The 23,663-nt window shown below is 40.4% G+C and overlaps 1 protein-coding gene across 3 annotated transcripts in view; it reads right to left on the reverse strand.

Annotated features, from left to right (window-relative positions):
• The window catches only part of DSE (dermatan sulfate epimerase), a gene marked incomplete at its 5' end in the record, with an annotated part of 56,594 nt that overhangs the window by 16,796 nt on the left and 16,135 nt on the right, over positions 1–23,663 (reverse strand). For all 3 annotated transcript variants that reach the window (XM_081093653.1, XM_081093655.1, XM_081093654.1), the window contains one exon: positions 12,599–13,067. In XM_081093653.1, the coding sequence (XP_080949779.1) occupies positions 12,599–13,014 (416 nt within the window). The remainder of the gene's footprint in view (positions 1–12,598; positions 13,068–23,663) is intronic.

The following is a 23,663-nucleotide window of genomic DNA, read 5'->3' on the forward strand; positions in this document are numbered from 1 at the left end:
TGGGAAGCTGTGCAGGCTGAAAGGCCCAGGTCCTTCCATAGATAATTGTAAAAAAATAAAGGGTGGAGGGAAAACTGCTGATAAAAATGACATTTTTTAAAATGAGCAAGACTAAACACGTGCCTAGGATGCACATTTGAATAAACATAAAGAAAACTCCCCCCACACAAATCTGATCATGTCACTGCCCCGTGAAAACCCTTCAGTGGCCTCATGGTGCTTGTAAAGAAAGTTCACGTTCCTTCACATGGCGGGCAAGGCCTTGCAGCACCTGGTTGTCTACTCAGAGCTTGCTAGTCTCCTCCCTACATTAAATTTCAGTTCCTCAAAAGCACTCTGCTTTCTATGTCACAGTCTCTGAACATCAGTCACTCCTGCTTGGAACATTCCAACATGCTCTCTTCCCCTTTCACTTGGCTGATTCCTATTTGTACTTCAGGCCCCAGTAGGAAAGCCTCCCCCAGTGCTCCAATTTGGATGAAGCCTTCTCATTACACACTGTACCATCCCTATCATAACATGTATCATATGCATTCACGTTGCCTATTCGTTTATATCTTCCAGTGGTCAACAACTTAAGGCAAGATGTATAACTTGTCCTCAAAATTTTGTATCCCCAATACCTCCCACAATGCCTAGAACAGAATAAGTACACAATGAAATTACATAGAATGAATATGTGCACACACTTATTATAAATTAAAATTGCCTTTGTTGGCATTAATTTATAAGAACACAAAATATAAACAAAGTAATAGTTACAGCAGACTCATTATGCCAGGTACTCCTTTCATTAATCCATTCAGTCCTCTAAACAGCACTAGGAGGTATCATATTTATCACCAATTTACAGGTGAGGAAAGCGAACCATGGAGAAGCCACGAAACATGCTCCAAGTCAAACAGTTCATCAATGGGAGTAGAAGACAGGAGTGTGGCTCCGCAGTCCTCGCCCTGAATTCCAATAAAGTATCACCTCCCACCATCTAATGTTACTACTATTTATTTCAAAGATTGAAGAGGTGGCTTTAAAGTAAAAAAAATAAAAAATAAAAATAAATAAATAAATAAATAAATAAATACTGAGATTATCTGATAGAGAACATTCATGAATATGACATACATGTTTAGATGCTGGATGCCAAAATCAAAGGATTGGAAGGAGAAAATACCAAGTGCAAGAGGAGCACTTCAAAGAGCAAGTAATGCAAGACCCCCTGGTAAACTAGGTACCAAGACCGGCCTCCAACTTACAGGCTGGCCACAGGCAGGTCCTCAGAGTGAATGTGAGGCTAGGCAGACAGGAGCACCCACAGTGTGCAAGGCACCAAATCAGATTCAAAGTGTATACAGATTCAGGACTTCTGCTCTCGGTAAGTTTAGACTCAATTAGAATAAGAGCATTTACTCCTTCACTTATTGTATCTTATTAGTGCCCTATTTGGCTCTCAGAACTCGATGGCAAAATGTGAGGATGGTGTAACCTCAGTAAGCTTATGGGTCAGTGCAGGAGGCAAACAAATAAACTAAGAATCACAGTACAGCCGAAACCGGTTTGGCTCAGTGGATAGAGCGTCCGCCTGCGGACTGAAAGGTCCCAGGTTCGATTCCGGTCAAGGGCATGTACCTGGGTTGCGGGCACATCCCCAGTAGGAGATGTGCAGGAGGCAGCTGATCGATGTTTCTCTCTCATCGATGTTTCTAACTCTCTATCTCTCTCCCTTCCTCTCTGTAAAAAATCAATAAAATATATTAAAAAAAAAAAAGAATCACAGTACAGGCAAAGCATCCTGTAAGAGCTTTGCTTGGATTCCTTGGCATATCTGGATCACATTGGCCAAGGTATGAGTAGAAGATGGACTTCAGGAAGTTTCTAGAAAGAAGTTTCTTTGGGGCTGCATCTTGAAGACATACACTCCTGATGAGAGAACATGGTAAGTAACCCAGTTACTACTGCAAACCAATGAGTCACATGGAAAATAACTATTGGGAATGGAGAGGGGCAGAGGCTAGAGAAAATGCTATGGAGGAGGGAGAAGTTAACTGTATCCTGAAGTCTGGGTAGCATTGGAGGGAAAGAAGGAAGAAAGGGGATGGATAAGTCTGGATCCTTGCAGGCAGAAAGGCCAGCTCAGGGCTGGTCTGTAAACGTGTTGCCACCAGACTGGGCAGAGTTGAAAATGTCACTTCACGTGGTACAAGTGGACCACTGGGGAGATGTACATCAATGCCTGTCAGTGAAAAGCCTAAAACACTAAAATCACAAAATTCTAGAAAAAGCAACTCTAAAAATCTGTAAGCTCTGGATGGAGGCGTGTTTTACAGTGATGGTGACAAGTTAACCTTTTTTTTTTAAACCACCTAAAGATACTTTTTCTTAAAGAGCTCACCCACATTCAGTAAGAACACAAACAACAATAACAAAATGCATTCAGAGTAGCAAGAATGAAGGACAGAATAAAGGAGGAGGAGAAAAAGGGGAGAATTAAGAGGGGGGAGAGTGACTCAAAAAAGGTATGTAAAGAAGTGAATTACCTTTTCTCTTCCACAAACCCACTGCTCTCCTACCTCGTCTGGGGCATCACTGTGAGGTCATTCACCCAATACAAAACCAAGTACTGTACCATTCTTTACACCCCTTTTCCCTTCACCACTTAAATCGGAGTGTACCTCAGAATTACACAAGGAACTTGTTAAAAGAAATCACTCATTGAGTCTGGGTAGGGCCCCGGAATCTTTTTTTAAAATATATACATATATATATTTATTGATTTCAGAGAGGAAGGGAGAGGGAGAGATAGAAACATCAATGATGAGAGAGAATTATTGATTGGTTGCCTCCTGCATGCCCCCTACTGGGGATCGAGCCCCACAACTCAGGCATGTGCCCTTGACCGGAATCAAACCTGGGACCCTTCAGCCTGCAGACCGACGCTCTATCCACTGAGCCAAACCAGCTAAGGCAGGAATCTGTCTTTTTCAGACTACCTCTATGTTTCTGATAAAAAGAACCATACTTTGAAAAAACTGTGCCATATCCAATCAATTTCTGTGTAGATTCTCTGTTCTAAATGTCTCTTAAATTCATCCTATGTTCTCACCACCCTACTGTTTTAATTGTGGTTTTCATCTCCTTCCTAGACTAATATTATAAGCTTCTTCCACATTGCCTTCTTCCTGATCCCTCACCTCCAAGCCATTCCACACACAAAACTTCTAAACCACAGGCTTATGTGGGATCAGCAGTGATCAGGCAGGCCCCTGACTGTGTCTCCGCCTGCTGTCCTATGCCAGCATGTGGACATTGTAAAGGCAAAGGAAAGAAGGATGAGCAACTGTGTTAAGCATGGCTAACCCACATTCCCTTAATGTCTATGGCAGAAGAACATGAAGAAGTAAAAGCCATTCTGAGGATAACCAGGGTAAAAGGAACTACCCAGCTTTACGAGACTCCATGGGCATCCTCTGGTCATTATCACTTTCTAGTAGTTATAGGGATCTGTACAGCATTGGTAAGAACTTAATGTCAGCGAGACCCTATCCTTTTTTTTAATCCTCCTCCGAGAATATGTTTTTTATTGATTTTAGAAAAATGAAAGGAGCAACATTGATGTGAAAAAGAAACCAATCAGTTGCCTCCCGTGGGCACCCCAATCAGGGATCAAACCCGCAACCCAGGTATGTGCCCTGACGGGGAACTGAACCCACGATCTTTGGTGCACAGGGTGACACTCCAACCAACTAAGAAGGCTGCCCCGCCAGGGCCCTATTCTTTTTTTTATTTGATTTTTCAATTACAGTTTACATTCAATAATATTTTACATTAGTTTCAGGTGTACAACACAGTGGTTAGACAATCATATCCTTTGCAAAGTGATCCCCTGATATTTCTAGTACCTACCTGGCACCATACATAGTTATTATAATATTACTGACTATATTCCCTATGTCGTACTTTACATTCCCATGACTATTTTGTAACTAACAATCTGTACTTCTTAATCCCTTCACCTTTTTCACCCAGCCTCCCAACCCCCCACCCTTCTGGCAACCATCAGTCTGTTCTCTATCTATGAGTTTGTTTCTATTTTGTTTGTTTTTTATTTTGTTCTTTAGATCCCACAAGTAAGTGAAATCATATGGTATTTGTCTTCCTCTGAGTAAGACCTTACACTTTTATTTTTTAGTAAGACTCTATTCTTAAGTGATGTTAAACTGAATAGTTATTTTACTTCATAGATAAAGCCAACTTTAAAAAAATGATTACAAAGCATTACTGAAATAGAATACAGATATATATATATATATATATATATATATATATATATATATATTAATTACTTGCCAACTAGCATTTTCCCTCAAGATATTGGGCAAGGAATGCACAATATTTAAATAAACACCATGATTGTCAAATTTTTAATAAGAAAATTTTGAGAGCCTAATTGTAAAGCCTCTGTTGAACTTGATACATTCATGACTCTGTATATATGGGGTGAAGGGCACTAAGTTAGAACACAACCAAAAAGAGGAGGAGGATTCCTCTGGCCTTAAGCACAGCTCCCTCAGGCAACTCTGAAAGCCTGCTGTATTTTAAAAGGCAACAAGTGCCCAGCCAGTGTGGCTCAGTGGTTGAGCATTGACCTATGAACCAGGAGGTCATAGTTCGATTCCCAGTCAGGGGTACATGCCCAACTGGGGGCTTGATCCCCAGTAGGGGGTATGCAGGAGACAGCTGGTCAATGATTTTTCTCTCATCATTAATGTTTCTCTCTCTTTTTCCTTCCTCTCTGAAATTAATAAAAATATATAGTAAAAAAATAAAAGGCAACAAGTGACCTTAAAAGGGCAGGATGTAGGAGAGAGTGAGTCACTCATCATTGAAATGTGTTGAAGGTCAGACCAAATAATGCATCTTGGAGTCAAAGAGCAAACAGATCCCATAAGCAAAATTAACTTTGGACTTCTATTCAATTGTGCATTGTCACTCTTGTACAGTATCTTCCATTAGTTGTTAGGAAGAAGCATTATTAAACTGCTTTATCGTCACTTGACCTGAAATAGATGGAGCACAATTTGCCTGTTGTGTGCTGAACAATCACCCTGAGATGCTCAGCTAATCTGCAGAGCTGACTGTACCTCTCCCTTAGCAACTTTTCACAGGCTTCCCCCTGCCACAGGTCACCTGACCTCCATCCTTGCTCTATGTCTTCACTTGGAATGATGCTGGCAACAGCCTGCTTATTAAATGGCGTTCAAGGCGGGAATTCCCGCCCTGACTGGTTTGGCTCAGTGGATAGAGCGTCGGCCTGCGTACTGAAAGGTCCCAGGTTCGATTCCGGTCAAGGGCATGTACCTTGGTTGTGGGCAAATCCCCAGTAGGGGGTGTGCAGGAGGCAGCTGATTGATGTTTCTCTCTCATCGATGTTTCTAACTCTCTATCCCTCTCCCTTCCTCTCTGTAAGAAATTAATAAAATATATTAAAAAAAAGAGAAGGGAATTCCCAATGGCCAGGTTCCTAAAACATGTGTTTCTATCCACGTTAAAGAATGTGGTCATCATTCAAAGCCTTGTAGTCACTAGTTTTTAACCTTTTGCTTCCAAGGTTCTGAAGCAAAGTAAAAGGAGTTAACTTCCTTTAGATCACAGAATGAAAGGAACAGAGGAAAAGAGAGGCAGAAAGGAAAGGAGAAAGAGTAAAAGGAAGGAAAAACATGAATGAGAACAAGCCAGGGGAGTTGGGGGCTGTGTTTTCTGAGAGCCCAGCAATTGTTACCAGGGGTCCCCTGGATCTGTTTCTTTGAATGCAGTGGATTCCAGGTGCATTCTGGGACAGGCCTCCCAGTCCTCACCACTGTAAAGTTCGAGAGGAAACCCTGACCTTTCACTCACGGTGCTGTAGCTCCACATGTCAGGGCCCGCTACATCCTCCCGGACTTTTGATTCCCAGCCTTAACGTGCAAACTGGAAAAGTAAAAAGCCTGCAGAACAGTTGTAGAGAAAACTGCCTTGGGAGCCGAGCAGGGCATGCTGAGGGGGACAGGCGCAATCTTCATTTGGGAATGTGCAGGAGTAAACCGGATGGTTCCTTTCACTATGCCAGAGGCTTTTCTTTCTTTTTTCTTTTCTCTCTCTCTCTTTCCTTTATTCTTTTCTTTTGCAAATACATCCTCAGAGGTCACTCTCCAGAAATTTGCAAGTCACAGGTAAGGATTTAACATGCAGTCTGTTGCGAATAAAAATAGAATTACTTCTCTGTCCGAAAGTTCAACTTTCTTTGTTTCCCTCACCAGTTCTGATTTCCTGTCGCTGACTGGCTCCAACGCAAGGGTGAAGTAATTTCTTTCCTCTGTGATTTATTTGCTGACGATAAGTAAGCAAAAATGCCATAAAGAAGGGAGAAAGAATGATTCACAACAAATACTTCTCAAAAGCACAACTCCAGAGTAGGTAAAATGCAGTACTGTGTAGCAAGAACTTAACAAGAATAAAGCTGCATGTTTATATGTATTTCTGTGTACTGATAGTAAACTTGATAAAACTGTGTTCCGGGCACATAACGCTCAGAGCTTTACATGCATTACTTTATTTAACCCTTGGGATAATCTTAAGTGGGAAGAATCATCCACATTTTATAGATGAAGAACCTGAGGTTTGCAGAAGAGTTACGGAACCTGCCAAAGGACACCTGGTTAATACAATCACAGAGTCAAGATGCAAGTGCACCTCTGCCCACAGACCGCTATGCTTGGCCTGCTCCCCACAGTTTACGATGCTTACAGAAAAGCCCCCAAAAGCCTGCAGCTTGGAAGTGCACACAAGATAACTGTACACCATCAACCAGAACAACAAATCCTCTCTGCTACAGTCCTCACTTAAATCTCTCTGAAATGCTTTCATCTCTTCATATTATTTTTTAATATATTTTTTATTGATTCCAGAGAGGAAGGGAGAGGGAGAGAGAGATAGAAACATCAACGATGAGAGAGAATCATTGATTGGCTGCCCCCTGCACACCCCACACTGGGGATTGAGCCTGCAACCAGGCATGTGCCCTGACCGGGAATCGAACCGAGACCTCCTGGTTCATAGTAGGTCGACGCTCAACCACTGAGCCACACTGGCTGGGCGATCAATCTCTTCATATTATTAAGTAAAATATGGTCACTTAACTGTACTTTTCTATAGTGACTCAGGGTTTGTAGTGTTTCCCAATAACTATTTGAGTGAGGTTTTGTTTGCTTTCAGCTGTAGAAGATTACTGTAGAAACTTGCCAAGGGCTGTAATGTCAAGCTCACAACTCAATCAAGGACTAGGATGAGATACACACGAATAGGGAGGCTCCCGAAGAGATAGGCAGGCATTTCATTTTTCTACATATACAAAATTCTACGGAAGGAGTAGGCTAGACTAGGGGGGAAATGGTGGCCTGTGTCTGAACCTTATGTTCGTCCCTTCCACCTCCACCCTGGTTTTCAGGAACCTGACTGTGGAGATCCTCCATCCAGGGATGCTACAGTATTCATTCGTTCACTAGACAGATATAGACTTGATGTGGAGGATACACACATGAGCAGAACAGACATAGTCCTGCCCTCAGTCTAATCTTGTGTAAAAAGAACAGCACTGTACAACTCATCACATACGTGCTGTATGGGTGCTCCTGGCACTAGGGTGAAGATTCTTCATGAAAACCCCAAGGGAAATTTCTATCTGATCCTTGGGTCCAGAATAGCATCTCTGCAGAGTAACTGATCTGTTTTCAATTCCACGGACACTGTTTGCTAAAAACTAACTGAGCCTACTTTCCTTGCTGCTAAAAATCTCAGGGTCCACCTGTGGCCCGCCCATGGCATAGAAGAAGCATTTCAGCTACTGTCTCACTCCCAGTCCAGTGGATGTCCCTAACCTTTTATCCCTCCTTTTCTTTCCCAGCTACTTCAAATCTGATTCTTGTAGTTTATGTTTCCTTAATGTTTCTTCTGAGGGAAAGGCACAGTAGAAATAAGTAAATAAAAATATATATAAATATTTTTAAAATTTTAGGAAAGTAGAGTACTATGTGCTGACTCCAAAAACTCATCCTAGAAACTGACTTTATGGACATCCCTTTAAATCTCCACTAAGAACTTCTTTTATTATTTTCCTACCTTCAAGTTTAAGCTCTTGAGTGGGGAAAAAAGATGAAAGATTTTTAGTTATTTGGAGATCAATTGTGCTCTTTTTCTTAACTATGTCAGAGCTGAATGCACAAAGCAACCATTTATAAATGAGAATACCTCCATGTGCCAATTGGCCTAACACAGAACTTGTTCTAGTAACTAGGTGACATTATATAAAAAAGTGAATTCATTTTAAGTGCAATAAAACGCATTTTGTATTGTTACCAGCCCCAGATCTATGATCTCAGCTCATTAAGTGTACTTAAAGTGGTTGCATATTGAATTCTGGCCACGCTTTTACCTAACACAGAGCCAACTGCAACCCAAATCCCAACTCTCATGTGGAAGATGAGATCTATGGGGGAGAAGGGGCTTCATTCAAAAGTCAAAAATATTATTTGTTGTGTGAAAAATAATTGGCCATTTTATACATATTGGTTAAAATATCTTTTAAAATTTGATTTTTAGAGCTAAGAGCAAGCTTAAAGTACTGTTACTTTTATTGTTATGAAGAACGTTTCAGCATTAGCAGAAGACAGTTCAAAGGAGAGAGCTTCTGCAACAGGATGTGGGCATCCTGCAAAGGCCGACACAGAACACAGAGTCTCATCTCTGTGGTATCAATCACCACCATCATCAATCTATCAGATTTCCTTTCAACTTTGTGTACATTGGACACATGACAACATCAGTAGAATTAGGTAACATTTCCCATTTAGCTTTTCTTTTATAATGGCCCAAGATTCATAAATAAGTGAATCTATATATATGGTCTTTCAGATCTTTATTTACAAAATATTCAAATGACATGAACCACATGAATACACCTGTATTCATGCTTAACTCAGATATAGTTCCTTCTAATACCAGACAAAAGACACATCATTGTCCCTTTCCCGTAAGCCTTCCTCACTGGCATTAGCATCAGATTCTTAGATGCAAGAAGGGCCCAGGGGAGCATTGCTGAAAGTTTTAATGCAATAAAGTGAAAAGGAAAATTTTATGAGTTACACAGATGTTCTAGTTTTGAGAGCAATCTGAACAAAAATGAGTAAAGTCTCCAAATTAATACCAAATACTATTTCCTTAGAGCCTACATATACCAAATTATAAACCAAACAGGGTCCAGTGCTAAGTAAATAACAGTAACAATAATTATCATAGTTGTCATTTTTCTTATTTACTGTGTGACAGAAACTGTGCTAAGTACTTTACCTCATTTAATCCTAAGAACCCTATGAGGTAGATACCACTGTTACTGTTACTTTATACATCAGAACGCTAAGGCTCAAACAAGGTAAGTAAACTAGTCTGAAGTAAAACAGCTGAAGAAGGGGAGCTGGGATTCCAATCCAGGCCATGTGACTACAGACCTGGCACTTTTCCACTGCACTGGAGTGCAGCGTGAAGCACCTGGTAAGTTCGTAATGACGGTACACTCATTTCTGAGGAGAGGATATAGGCCTCGCTTAGCTTTCAAATACCCAATGTTGGCACCCCTTCTGAGTTCCCAGCACCCTGCACTGGGTATGACATACAACAGATGCTGAATAAATGTTTGTTGATTAAGTCAATGAACACAATTTAGTGGTTTTCGAAACAGTAGGAATGTTCTTTAAGGAAAATGGCGAATATAGTAAGTCTGATGAAGCCTTGTAGAACACTTTACTTAAAAATTCCAAAATATGAATTACTGATTGTTGATTTTTTGTAAATAAGAATTAGTCTCCCCTCACCCCCCAAAAAACAAATATAGGTGAACCTATTCTAAGACAATGACCATACCCACAATATACTTCTCTGTGCATAATGGGGACATATGATTTAGTTGATTTAAAGAGATCGTTGAACTAGAAAAACATCTAACAGTGTTTTAAATTGTTAAAAAGTGATTATGTTCAACTACAAATTTAAATGAGAATTTAAGAGTCTAGGGATTAGGTGTGGCAGCTTTTAGAAAGTTAAAATTTCCACAAAACGATTAAAAAACACAGCCTACTAACAGTACTTGCCAAGACAAAATGTTCCAGTAGCTCAAATTTTTATGCTAGGATCACTTCTGGAGCTAGAAACTAGATGGAAAAGTAAATTCTCAATTTGTGACCTTCATCTTCTAGGAGGTCAAGCAAAAGAAGTCAATTGTTCAGTTCTATTAAGTCACAGACTGGTTTACACGCTACTGGATAATGGTATAGGGTTATACCTATTTTTATCAATATTACCATGAATAAAGTACTAGCCCTCTAGTAAATTTCTACACATCTCCAAAAACCAGTAAATCTAAGCCTGTAGAAACTATGTAAAACTTTTCATTTTTATATGAAGTCAGTTATTCTCCTTTTATGATAAGAGTCTAATCCTCTCTATTAACAGCATTCATTCAAGCTGACATTTATATGCCTGACTGTTTATATTATAGTAAATAAAACTGCACTAGTCATTCAATTCTTTTAATGTTTTTATATTTGTGCTAAAATAATCTCCATTAAGGAAATGATACTTCATAGTCAACTACTCTTTTATGAGGTCAAACAGATGACCTTTTACAGTAACTATATCTCTGGAACAATTTCACCAGTATCTTAATCTGTCAAATTTCACTATGTATATAAAAAAAGGGTGGGTGAGGAGAGCTTTAAAAAAAAGTACCCTTATAAGACAACAAAGTTATCTTTCTAAATAAAGATGCTTGCCAGATTTAACTAATTATACAATGTCAGGTAATTATAACATGTGATAATATTATAATCTTATAACTCAACTATCAAATAAAATTTCATACATCTTTTATATTCTTTCTTGGTGTCAATAAAATAAGATCAGTTAATTAGTGCCAAAGTCAGAAACTACTGCATACATGGCTCAGCTATGAAACAAATTTTTTTTAAAAAAGGTTCTTTTCTATCTAAAATATTGTAAAAGCTTCAAAATGACTAGACATATCTAACTAAGAAGTCTTAAAAAATCAGCTCTGTTAGGGATTTAATGACAACTCTTCCATAATCTTTTTCATTGAGAAATTCTAGAAAATCCTTCAAACTCTATAAGCAAACAACAGTCTTTACCTTACTAGCAGAAATTTAGAAACAATTAAGTTTCTTTGCCCTGTTGGCAAAACTCAGGAAGCTTGCAAACTACCATTCCTCACCCCTGTGAAAGGCAAGATGTAATTCATGGGAGATCTAATTCATCACAGCATTAAATACATTCACTGAGTTTTCTAAGCACTTAACAACAAGTTCTCTCTAGCCCTATGACAAGTAGCAGTTTATGTAATTTTAAAAGGATATTATATAGTTTGTAATTTTTTTTAGTGTAACTAAGCCATGCATATGTGTTAAGACATAGCTTAAGTAAGATTACATAGATTCTCTAATTTAATCTACTCATCCATATCTTTTGGAAACAAATTATAAACAAATAATGTTAAACTAATCAAAAAGAGAGAGGAAGTCTGTCCTCAATCTTGAATTTTTGAAAGTAAATTATTACATAACTAGAGAGCTGGTGCATGAAATTTGTGCACTTGGGGGGAGGGAGGTTCCCCCAGCCTGGCCTGTGCCCTCCCACAGTGTGGGAGCCCCACAATCAATCACTCCAAAGAGGTAGGCCCCACCCACTCATCTGGGGCTCCTTGATGGATTGCCCCAAAGAGCTGGGGGTCCCGCCTCCGCACCGCACACGCAGCATCAAGTCCGCGCCCACCCATGCGTGCCCCCTGCACACGCAGCCTCCTGGTGATGGATTGTTACGGCATGAGGGCATCACGGCATGAGGGTGTCACAACCACATAGGCTTTTATTAGTATAGATAAGAATTCCTTACACAATTACACTACAACACTAGTTTTCATACAGGTTTGGCTAATTTGTTGGCAACTGGATAAGAACTTGTTTACAGACTACAAAATAATCCCATCACATTTACTTTTAGCTCCTTTCATAAAAATAGATTTTAATTGCCTGAAATTTCTTGCTGCATAGAAGTTGAACCACTGTGTGTGTGTGTGTGGGGGGGGGGGGGGGGGGAGGTTGCGGGTCAATCAGAACCTACAGCCAGATGACAGTAATGCGTACTTTTTAAACAAGGTGAGACAAATTCTCAACAATCAAAATGTTACTGTTTACTCAATCCAACAAATTACTTTTTCTTTGGTTAGGTTGTATCTAAATATTTTCCCTCTAACTTTAAACATGGAAGTTACTAGCCCTTTTGAAACTATAGACGTTAGATAAGCCACTGACAACACAAATAACAAGTCCTTTCGTTCACACACACACACACACACACACACACACAAACACGCACACACGCGCACGCACACGCACACAAACAAGTATGTGAAAATCTGGCCTCTTGAGATTTCATCTGAATATAAATTCGTTTCTTTAAATTGCAGAGTTAATACAGGAAGAAGAAAAAGACAAAAATCTACCAACTAGGCTGAGCTGCCATCCTCTCCATGTAGTCTCTGGCCATGTCTCGGGCTTCGATGTTCTCAGGATACAGCACACAGAACATCGCCAAGGCACCCAAGTTGTTGCCGTAAATCTCATTCCAGCGGGCACTGAAGTCCTTGGGGTCCCAGGGGGGCAGGTACTCCAAGGGGCTGGACAGCATGGTGTGCACGGCCTCGGTGAGCCGGGCGGCGATGTGCTTGTGGGAGCTGGTGGCCCTGAGCTGGAGCTCCGCCACCTCCGCCCGGGAGAAGTACAGCATCGGGTGGCTGTCATAGTTGGCGTTGGTGAAGGGGATCATGACTTCTGGGTTCTCGTCAGTGATGTAGGCTGACACGGAGCAAAGTAAAGCTATGAAAAACACACTGGGAGCCCCCCGTGTGTGAGTCCTCATCGTGGCATCAGATCTCCAAACCTCCAAGGCAGCCAAACCATCTTCGAAAGATACTGCAGGAGGAAAACAAGAAAAGAAGGACATATCAACCAAAGAAACACGGCAAAGTAGAAGCATACGACAGGTAGTGAACTCGCTAGGAAAAGGTCCAAGGATTGAAAATTTAGATATTTTTTAAAACAACGAAATTTGAACTAGGAAGATACTTACTGAAACTTAATAATTTAAAGTCAATTAATTAGCTATTTAATTAATTAGGTTCAATACATCAGACATGTATACACTGTGGAAAACAGAACTTTGGACTTGGGAAAACAGTATAATACTTGCAGTAAGTAGGCATTCTTGTCACATTTTTGTCACGCTAAAAGTTTAGGCTTGATGGTTATTTTTTAGCCACTAATATGAAAACCACATTCACCAAAAGCTAGTGGTGAAATGCCATCTGGGAATCTGAATGGACATTAGGAAAAAACGGAAAATCCTGTCTTGCTTAGCAGAGCCTCCCTCACTCTGACCTCTCCTGCTTCCTAACATTCTATAATCTGGACTGAGGGTTAGGATCAATACATCTATAGGAATGCAAGCAGACAAACTATTACGAGTAAAGCTAAACATCCTCACTGCGTCCGCAGAAGGTGGGACAGAGAAGACAAAAGCAGGGAAAACGTCTGCTGGGTCCGCGCGGCCCCGGGGCTGACAGGACGAGCATGAGGGCAAGACCCGGCCGGGGCTTGCTGGGACTGGAAGCTGGCACGCCTTCATTCAGAAAACAAGATCCCAGAATCAAAAGGCTAGAATAACACGTGGGCATTTCCCCCTATTATTTGAAACTACTGTCTACTTTTCCATTTTGCATATGGGATTTCAGTTTCATTCAGTAAGTCAGACATTTAAACCAAACTCACATATTTTAACTACTTAATTTTCTTAAAAGTCCTTTTTTTTCCCCCCAGTGGCAGCTTTGCTCACAGGTTAAACGAATGTCTTTCAAATGTAGGAACATTAAAAAAAAAAAAAAAAGGAGCCGAAACCGGTTTGGCTCAGTGGATAGAGCGTCAGCCTGCGGACTGAAGGGTCCCGGGTTCGATTCCGGTCAAGGGCATGTACCTGGGTTGCGGGCATATCCCCAGTGAGGAGTGTGCAGGAGGCAGCTGATCGATGTTTCTCTCTCATCGATGTTTCTAACTCTCTATCTCTCTCCCTTCCTCTCTGTAAAAAATCAATAAAAATAAAAAAAACCTTCAATTTTTTTTTTAAAAAAAAAGGAACCTCAGCCTAGTGCTAGTCTATGTCCCACATCTGGGATAAAGCACACATTAAACCCCCTAGAGCGACGTCAGGGAATTCTTAAAATTCTTCAGAGGGGAAAGGTTGTAGAAAGCAGACCAGTAAAAGACAGTTCTATGTAAATAATGAACAGTAGTTTTCAATTATTAAAGCGGAAAACCGATGGAGAAAAATCAACCTCCCCAGCTGAACATCAACTATTTTTCCAAGAAAAAACTGTCTCAGCACATCCAGAAGAAAGGAAACCAAGGATTTAACACACATCAGAGATCAATCCAGATTCCCAACTTGCTGACTCTCCAAGAGAAGGGCAATATGGCATCCCCTGTGGATGCTGCCGTAAGTCCTAGCATTCTTTTTATTTCTGAATGTGCTTTAGACTTTCTGTACCGTAATGACATCAATGGCAGTGGTTTGGTAAAGCATTTTAGATTTACTTCAAGAGGAGAATTTGTGGTGAGTTTAAAAAAAAATCAGTATAGGCACGCTAAATAAAATATAAAAGAGAAATAACTCTAGGACTCTGCCCATATTATGTCTAGCACCCAAAGCTTCAAGGCGGCTGTCTGGATCCTTCAAGGTCAGAGACCTGGCCAAAAGAAATAATCGGCTGTGGTTGTGTCTAAGAAGGGGTGTGGTTCTCTGGCAACACAGAGATGTGGCTGGGTCTGAAGTAATGCTCAGTCCCCACTGCCCCCTCCCCCCAACCCCAGGTTTATTTCTTGCTCTTTTCAGAGGACAATCATGGTAACAAATTTTTTAAAAGCCTGTATATATTAAATCCCCCAAAGTCTAAGATTGAATGCAGACATCAATACAATGAACACTGGGGGGGCTTAGGTACCCAGAGTGAGGATGGGTGAGAAGTTTCTCCTTTAACTGACCCCTACATGCATCGAACAGAAGATCTGTCTGCTACTGGTGTTTGAATGTGTACCTCAAGTTCTAGCAGGGGGTGACTTGGGTTATGGGGTGAGTGGGGTAATAGCTATGTGTAGACTAGAAATTCCCTATTTCAGACTCTGTACAAACATTCCCTAAAGGTGCTTAAGGCTGATTGGTTTTAAGCTTTTTTTCTTTCCTTAGGCATCTAATCCCCCTAGCCAGGTCCAGGGTCACTGACATAGTCAAGGCTGCTCCAGACAGTCCCTCACAATCTGAGACTCATACTCTGAGCCCAGCCACTTCTGCCACATTGCGTCCCGTTGGGTAGGCTGTGTCCGAGTAGTGTTTAAACAAGGAGAGTTGCTTCTGAGGCACAGAACCTCATTAAGATGTTGTTTTGGGAATGATGCCATCTCAATATGCCAACTGAAGAAGGTTCCCTAGTTTTTACTTCAAATTCATGGGAGGGTGTCAGGGCAGCGAGGCTGTGCGTTACCGCACATGTAAAACGTTAATTCTTGTTGGAATTCCATGTGGGCCAAGGCAGAGCCCACAGAAATTCTGCAGAATGATCTTCGATGAAGACTGCCTGGGGAGAAAAAAACCCCACAGCATTCATCGCGGCGTAAGTTGTGTGCTGCCCCCCTCATATCACACTCCACGTGCCCAGCCCCCCGTGCTCTCCCAGCTTTTAAGGCCCTTGTTGCTCTACCCAAAGAGCTCATTTCTGCTGTATCTGGCATGTAGCTGTATTGCGTTGCGTTGTTTGGCTGTTTATATGCTGCGCCTCACAGAAGACAGGACCATAGCTTCCTCTTTGCATCACAGCGCTTAGCACTGTGCCTGACACAGAAAAGGCAGCTCATAAACTCTGGCTGAACTGAGCTAACTCCTGGGCTTAGAGCTGGCAGGGTAGATATGATCGCTAAAATCAACAAGAAGAAACCTTAGTTCCTCTTATTTGAAGCCAACCCAAGTTTAGAATTTTTCAGAAAAAAGTCTGCTAGGAAACCCACAGAGGGAAACATAAGATCTAGAAACTCTACAGCCTAAAAAGTATTGTGTTTTTTGTCAAAAAAAAAAAAAGAAAGAAAGAAAGAAAGAAAGAAAGAAAGAAAGAAAGGAAAAAAATTAAACCTAACTAAAGTCTAACTCAAACTTGCTTTAGTCTGATAACCTACAGGGAAACCTAATTTCCATCTACCAGCTTAAGTTGATCTAGAAAATTCCATCAAAAAGCCCTTATTTGCAGTCTTTGGGTTTCCCCCTTTGACCTCTACCCTGGCATCCTGTGGACCCACTCTGTAAAGAGAAGAGCTAAAATTAGATGAAAGGAACATTCCTCAAGATAATTTTAGGTGGACTACAGATGGACTGGTCTTATGCTAATTTGACCTACTTATTTCATTAGGAAAAACTATAGCACAACAAACGTGAAATTTCAACAGATATATAAAGTTCTTATTTCTGATATGTTTAAGTATTAAAAGTTTGTGGTCTGTGTTGTGTTGTTTTTTTTTTTAAGTAAATGGATAAGGCAAAATTTGTTGAAGGTGATGCCCTAATGACTGAACGTTGGGAGGTACTGGGAATGCTGAGTGAAACAATGGCTATTAAAGGCAAATGAGTTTACCAGAATGGCCAACTCCCCCTACCACAACACACACACACTCCCCTGGACAAACCATTCTGTGCTTTCAGATGTCTGTGGGTGATCTCTCAAGGCATTTTCCACCTCGTTCATTACGTTGCAGACGAGCAGAGCCAACTCACTTAAATCTTTAAGTTGCACTTGGCCCAGTTCAAGAAAGAGCATGGCATTTTCAATATGGCAAAAGCACAGGTGACCTCCGCAGCTGACTCTAATAATACAGTTTACCCATAACTCAGTTCTCAGGATGTTTCTGAAAGACTCCATTAGGCCCCATTTCCCCCAAGAGTCATTCCTCTTCTCCTCCACTACAATAGGCTAGCTTTCCCAATCCAGTTTTCTTTCCCATTCTTTTGTTTCCCTCTACAAAGCTCAGAGAGCAAAACATTCCCTAATTTAGACCTAATTAATACAATGTAGTCCTTTAAGAATTAACCTGTCACTACAAAATAATTCAGATAGCAATTTGGTCATCTATCCACAATAATCCTGGTTTGGCATTTTGCTTCAGCCAAGCCAAAGGCTATAACAAGCATTTAACAAGATGTCCAAATCTTAAGCAGGTCCTTACACAACAACAATAAACCTAAAATTATTTTGCTTTAGTTCTGGTTCCAACTGTCCACTGTAGCTATTATGATTTCTGACACACAGAGAAATTTTTGTGTGAAATGCTTTTCACATATTTGATCTTTTATTTACAATAAGTTAATGTGGCAAAACAGTATTAAGAGTTACTATATGCTGTTATTCAGTGTCTTAAACTTCAGAGGCAGAACTAGAACCCGAATTTCCTAAATCCTAAGCCAAGGTCCTTTCCTGTAACCAAATATTTAACAATTCAACAACATTTCTGCCATCCCTATACAAGGAAAGCACAGAAAGAGTATGAAAGTGAAAAGAACTGAAAACTAGATTAGTCCATCAAATTTCGAAAATGAAGTGGGTTTCCAAGTGGTCTGGGATTGTTTAAAAATGAAATGCATAGTAGTACAAAAGTTCTTTCAATTCCTCTGGCTTTAGAAAATATAGAAAGTATTAAAACATAATTTAAAAATTTTTAAATATAGAAAGCATAAGAATGGAAGAGAGAAATCACCTTGTATAAAGTAAAACATATCCCAAGTTAAGATGGCTTAAAACCCCTTTTCTAATATTCGCCTAAACCCTTTTATAATATGTGCCAAAGTCTAACATAATACGAGTCGAGTTGGGCAGACATGAGTATAATCCCAGCTGTGCTACTACTTTTGTTTTGTTTTTAAATATGTTTTTATTGATTTTTAGAAAAAAAGGAAGACAGAGGGAGAGATAGATAGAAACATCAATGAGAGAAACATCAATTGGCTGCCTCCTGCATGACCTCCACAGGGGAATCCTACAACCAGGGCATGTGCCCTGCCCGGGAGTCCAACCCGCAACCTCTTGGTGCATGGGCGGACCCTCAACCACTGAGCAACACTGGGCAGGCTGTCTACTAGTTTTGATCAACTGACTTCTGGTCTCAAAGTTTCTATTCTCTCATTCATAAAATGATCCCAACCTAATGGGAAGATTAAGTACACTTATCATAGACCTTGATATGAAGTAAGAGTTCAATAAAAGGGAAGAAGTTTTAGAAATGTAAAATTGTACTAACCTACCCATAAAATATTTTATTTGAAAAAAAAAGAATATTATAAGCAAGAGAATCAGAGACGTTAACAGACTACGGCAAGGTCATGCCACTTGGAGACAGCTACAACTTGAACACAATCCTCTTGACTCTTCAACACATCATTCACAGTAAGCTCAACACTCCCTAGGAAGGAAAGCATATGACCCTTGAATATTTTCAAGTATTCGTTGGCAGTTTTGCCCCAGAAGAAAAGAGTAACAACAAAATAAACTATTGCTGTATCTGAGTTTGACTGCTTCCCATGGCCGGTGTACAAAAGGTGACTGCTTCTTGCTGTATTCTTTCAAAAGAAAGGCCAAGTGATATAATAGGGACTGGGAAATACTACAATCTCTGGCTGTTTCCAAGTAATGAATTTATATTATGGAAGGGACGTGAGTACTTGGGGGACACCTGCTGCCCTTGCCAGAATTGATGCGCTAACCCAGTGGTCGGCAAACTCATTAGTCAACAGAGTCAAATATCAACAGTACAATGATTGAAATTTCTTTTGAGAGCCAAATTTTTTAAACTTAAACTATATAGGTAGGTACACTGTTATTAACTTAATTAGGGTACTCCTAAACTGGCCTTTGCTAAAAACGTCCTCAATCTGATTGAGGTACGTTCGCTGAGGTCGACCCCTTCCAACTCTCCCACCTACACTCGTCTTGTATACTTGTTTCAGACAGACGAGTGTGGATGGGAGAGTTGGAAGGGGTCGACCTCAGCGAATGTACCTCAAAACAATGTACCTCCCCAGCGCTGCATCTCCCGTCGCCCCACCGACACCTTCTAACGCCACTTCCTCAAAATAGATTCACCCAGGCCGAAAACCGACTTCTGCACATGGGCCACGAAGTTTCAATCGCCCTGTACGTGCGTGTCTGCACGTGGTATTTTGTGGAAGAGCCACACTCAAGGGGCCAAAGAGCCTCATGTGGCTCGCGAGCCATGGTTTGCTAACCACTGCGCAACCTCAATCCAGGGTCTAGCCTTGTTTCAGTCGCTGTCATCAACACCTCAGCTGATCAGCCTAGGAGATGCTCTGCAATGTTAATAAAACTGAAACTCTACTCCCTCAAGATAAATAGAACCAGAATGTCTGCATTCATTTATGAGAAATACAATGATCCAGCAGATTGGGAAATATTGTCGTAACACTGCACAGGAAGTAAAGTTATTAGATAATTGCCTGGTGAACAGGAGTCAGAACAAAGGAAGTGGGAAGGGCCTTAGGCTTGGGGCAGCTTAACCAGTCAAGATCACCACAACTGTGTTTGAACGGAAGCTGTACTGTCAGCATCTGGGATACCATTAAAAACAACATTTTAAAAATTAACTTGTAATGACATTTAGGAAAGAAGAGCAAATGTACATCCCTACAGCTCCTGCCACCACCCCCACCAAGCTCACCCAAGAGTAGCTGTTCCAGTTTGCCACGCCCAAAGGATGGCCCAGGAATTAGTTACATGATTAGGACAGTCAAATGCCTCCCACCCATATGCATAAAACAATCCAACAGACCAGGCAGCTGAACGTCCCTGACATCATACCTTCTCCCCTGAAAAATGTGTAGACACTGTAGAAGTTAGCATCTACAACTCCTCCTTCCCTGTTCATGCTTTCATTGAAACCCAAGTTCCCTCCCTTTTTAAGCCTCCAATCTGGTTTTAGGAAAACTCTGATGGCCTGGGCACTCTATATATCCTAATAGAGATGCCCGTTTCCTTCTCTGATCTATTTTAGGATTTTACTCTCAGAGAAACCCTATTCCCAAGTATTTGAGAAACATCTTGCCATGGTCGTCTCATACATACTAACCTCACTGTTTCCGCATATTTTAACTAATAGAAGGTACACATTTTAAAAGTTCTCCTGGCTTTTCTATTTCAATTTTATTAAATGTATATTTAGAATAATTTTTTGAAAAGTAATTTTTTTAAATAGCAAAATAAACCTTGTTTTCTTGGTAAATTTTTGTAGTGAAATAAATCGAGCATTATTCTTAAATATGTCAAATCCTAAGAAAACATATGGTTTGGGTACTATACAATCATTCCCTAAAATTATACTCCCTGATGTGTAAAGTCTGTGGACTCAGCCAAAAACAGAAAATTTTTTAAAACCAAGGGCTCTTAATCAAAAAGAAAGTGCCTTTTACTGAGGGCTTATTGTTTCCTTACTTAAGGGTGAAATGAATTATATCTCCCTAAAAAGTCATTTCCAAACAAAAATCCACAATATGAAATTATACCAGACGGAACCCCCAAGAATTTACACACACTACTGGGGGAGTAATTATAACCCTGAACCCACACAGCAAAACCACACTGTATAATGATGGTGTTCACCACCTCCACACTCAACACTGAGAAACTGCGGGCTAGGTTTGTAAGTTTAAGTGCAGCTCTGTGCAGTCCAAGAACATTTCTACATTGTGCCCAAGGAAGTTTTCCTGCAGGTACCACACTGTCTTCTAATACATCTGAAACTCTCTTCTTTCCTACATCAATGATAGTTGTATAACTTTCTCTTATGAGAAGAATAATGAATCTGAAGTAAGTTTAAAACGGCCACACATAGTTTCTGGTGTCAAGTCTGAAGGTTCGTTCCATCTCCCATTCACCAGAGACTACTTGAAGGAGTAATGTAGTGGATATCAAACTGGAGGCATTGAGTAGTAGAGCTTCTGCCTGATGCACATTGTTACAAAACTAAGAACCATTAAGATCCAGCTGTTGAGGGAGTGATTGCCTTAGGAAATGTAGAAAGGAAGTTAAATCTGTATCATTTTCATGGAGCCAAAGAGAAAGCAGGGTAGAGGTGGGGAGTCTGCAAAGTCACTGATGCAACTACTGGAGTACTTAATTTTACTTTACAAGGGATGGGGAAAAAATGAAATGGTTAGACTATCTAAGATATAAGTAAATTCTAGTTTATCGAGCAGTCTAACACTTGGGCATCTGATTCGTACTTCCTTATTACGTATTTAATTGATTTTCCACATGGTGTTAGAGTACAATATCCTAAAGTATTTTCAGAATTTTTATTCTGATCTTTTTATCAGAATAATTTAATGTTGAGTATAACTATTTTTGGTATTCTCAATCTTTTCAAAAGTAGTATTTGAAGCATAGGTATTAACTTTTCCAATGTACTAATTATCAGAATTAGAATATCAATTCCCTATGTTGGGGGTAAGAATTTCTTATAAATATTAATTGATTCAGCTATGTCTTTACCAGCTATTAAATCTAGGAAATGTGCTAGTCAGCGAACACAAAGTGAACAAGAAAAACTATGCTCTGCCCTAAATAACTATAGGATAAAAAAATCAAGGAAACTGGCGTTTCTGAGGTTGTGGTGGTGGTGTTTTTAACTGCAGGATTTGCATTACTGTCTGGCATTAAAGTTAAAAGTTATGTCTCCCTTAGTCCAAAGCCATTTATTTAACTTACTGTGCCTAGCCCCAAAAGAAAATTAACAATCTTTGTTTTCAAATTTTTTCTACGCAGTAAGTAACCAAAGATATTCTGGAAGGGTCTGAGAAACCACCTATAGCTTTCTCAGCAAGAGCGTTAAGCATGAAAACACTCTTTTCTGGCATTACTGACAAAATAATAAAGCATAGAGAAGAAGATGAATAGAGATAATGAAGCCAATAGCTAAATATAACACCATAGTTTCAAATAACAGTTAAGCCAAACCATGAAATGCTCATGAAAACAAAAGTAAAACTTTTCTTCCTGACATCGAGTCACGAGGGCAGATGGTGAGGTGGCTCAGAGGACGGGCACAGAGGCCAGAATGGCTTTTTTCACCACTGAATGGCTTCAAACAAGCTAACCATCGAAGCCTCATCCCTCATTTAAAGGGAAGATAAAAATGGCATTTGTGTTATAGCCTGGTTGGGAGACTAAATGAGATGACACCTACAAAACACCACTTTCTGCCAAGCGTTCCCTCAAAATACTAGTTAACCATCGTTCATCTCAGAACATGATTAGTGGTTGAGGGCACCAGCTGGAGCCAGACTGGCAGGGTTTGAATCCCAGGAACGCGACATCCTTAGCTATGTCCCTGCTTTCTCCGCTGTAGAAGGGGTGAAATAATAATACCTTCCTCACAGGGTTTCTGTGATCTTCAACTACCAGGTACACTTAAAGCAATACAAGGGTGCTTCGGATTTGCAAAGTGTTCAATGAGGGCTTGCAGAAGCATCATCACGTTCTCAAGGAGAACCCCAAGGTCGCTCCCACCCAAAGGAAATGCACCATGCTACCAGGAGGAAGTGCTCATAAAAAACAGATACAGTGGATTGTGCATTCACAACCTTGAAGACTCTCAAGAGACTAAAAATATCAAATATTTTGACAAATACAAAGTACTGATGCCAAGAGGTTTCTCCTTCTTCCTGCTCAACTGCACACTGACAACTTTCAAGATACATATTCCAAGGTACTGAACACATCGGAGGAGAAAAGTCTTCCAATCTAATACTATTTCTTCATTAACCAAATTTATAGACAGAGATCAAACTTACTGATACACCACAAGGAGAGCATTCTCTCTGCCTACCCCCTCCCCACCTTCATCCCCACCCCTCGCCTTTACCATCCCCCCACCCTCCCTCCCTCCCTGAGATGGAATATCAGTCTTCTCCTGCCTTTCGACTGGAACTTACACCAGGACTTCTCAGGCTCCATAGTCACATGAGCCAATTCCTCTGCCTTAACATCAGCTTCCAGGCTACCTTTCCTCTTTCCTACCTCTTTCCTGATGCCAGGCAATACCACATATTCCTCTGTTCTTCTAGTCCAATAGTTGCAAACTTCTGTGGGATGAGTCAAGACATCAATTACAGATTTTTTTAGACAAAGTACCACCAAACACGTTTAATCTCTTATATGCAATCTACTCTGGTTCATGCATTTATAAATTTAGCCAAAACTATGTATTTTGGGTATGTCCTCATATCATCTCCTCCAGGATCAGGTCCTGTAAGTTCAGCCCTGATGGTAATGACTCTAAGAAGCATTGATACTATCCATATTCAAGGCCCTACCATGCTGGACAGAAAAGGGTTAAGACAGCAGACCTATTGTGCAAACACTGCACATTTCTAAGACAGGCCTGCCTTCAGTACTGGCCCTAGTCTAACTC

This window comes from Myotis nattereri, assembly GCF_964212035.1.
Source record: "Myotis nattereri genome assembly, chromosome: 6".
Taxonomy (NCBI): domain Eukaryota; kingdom Metazoa; phylum Chordata; class Mammalia; order Chiroptera; family Vespertilionidae; genus Myotis; species Myotis nattereri.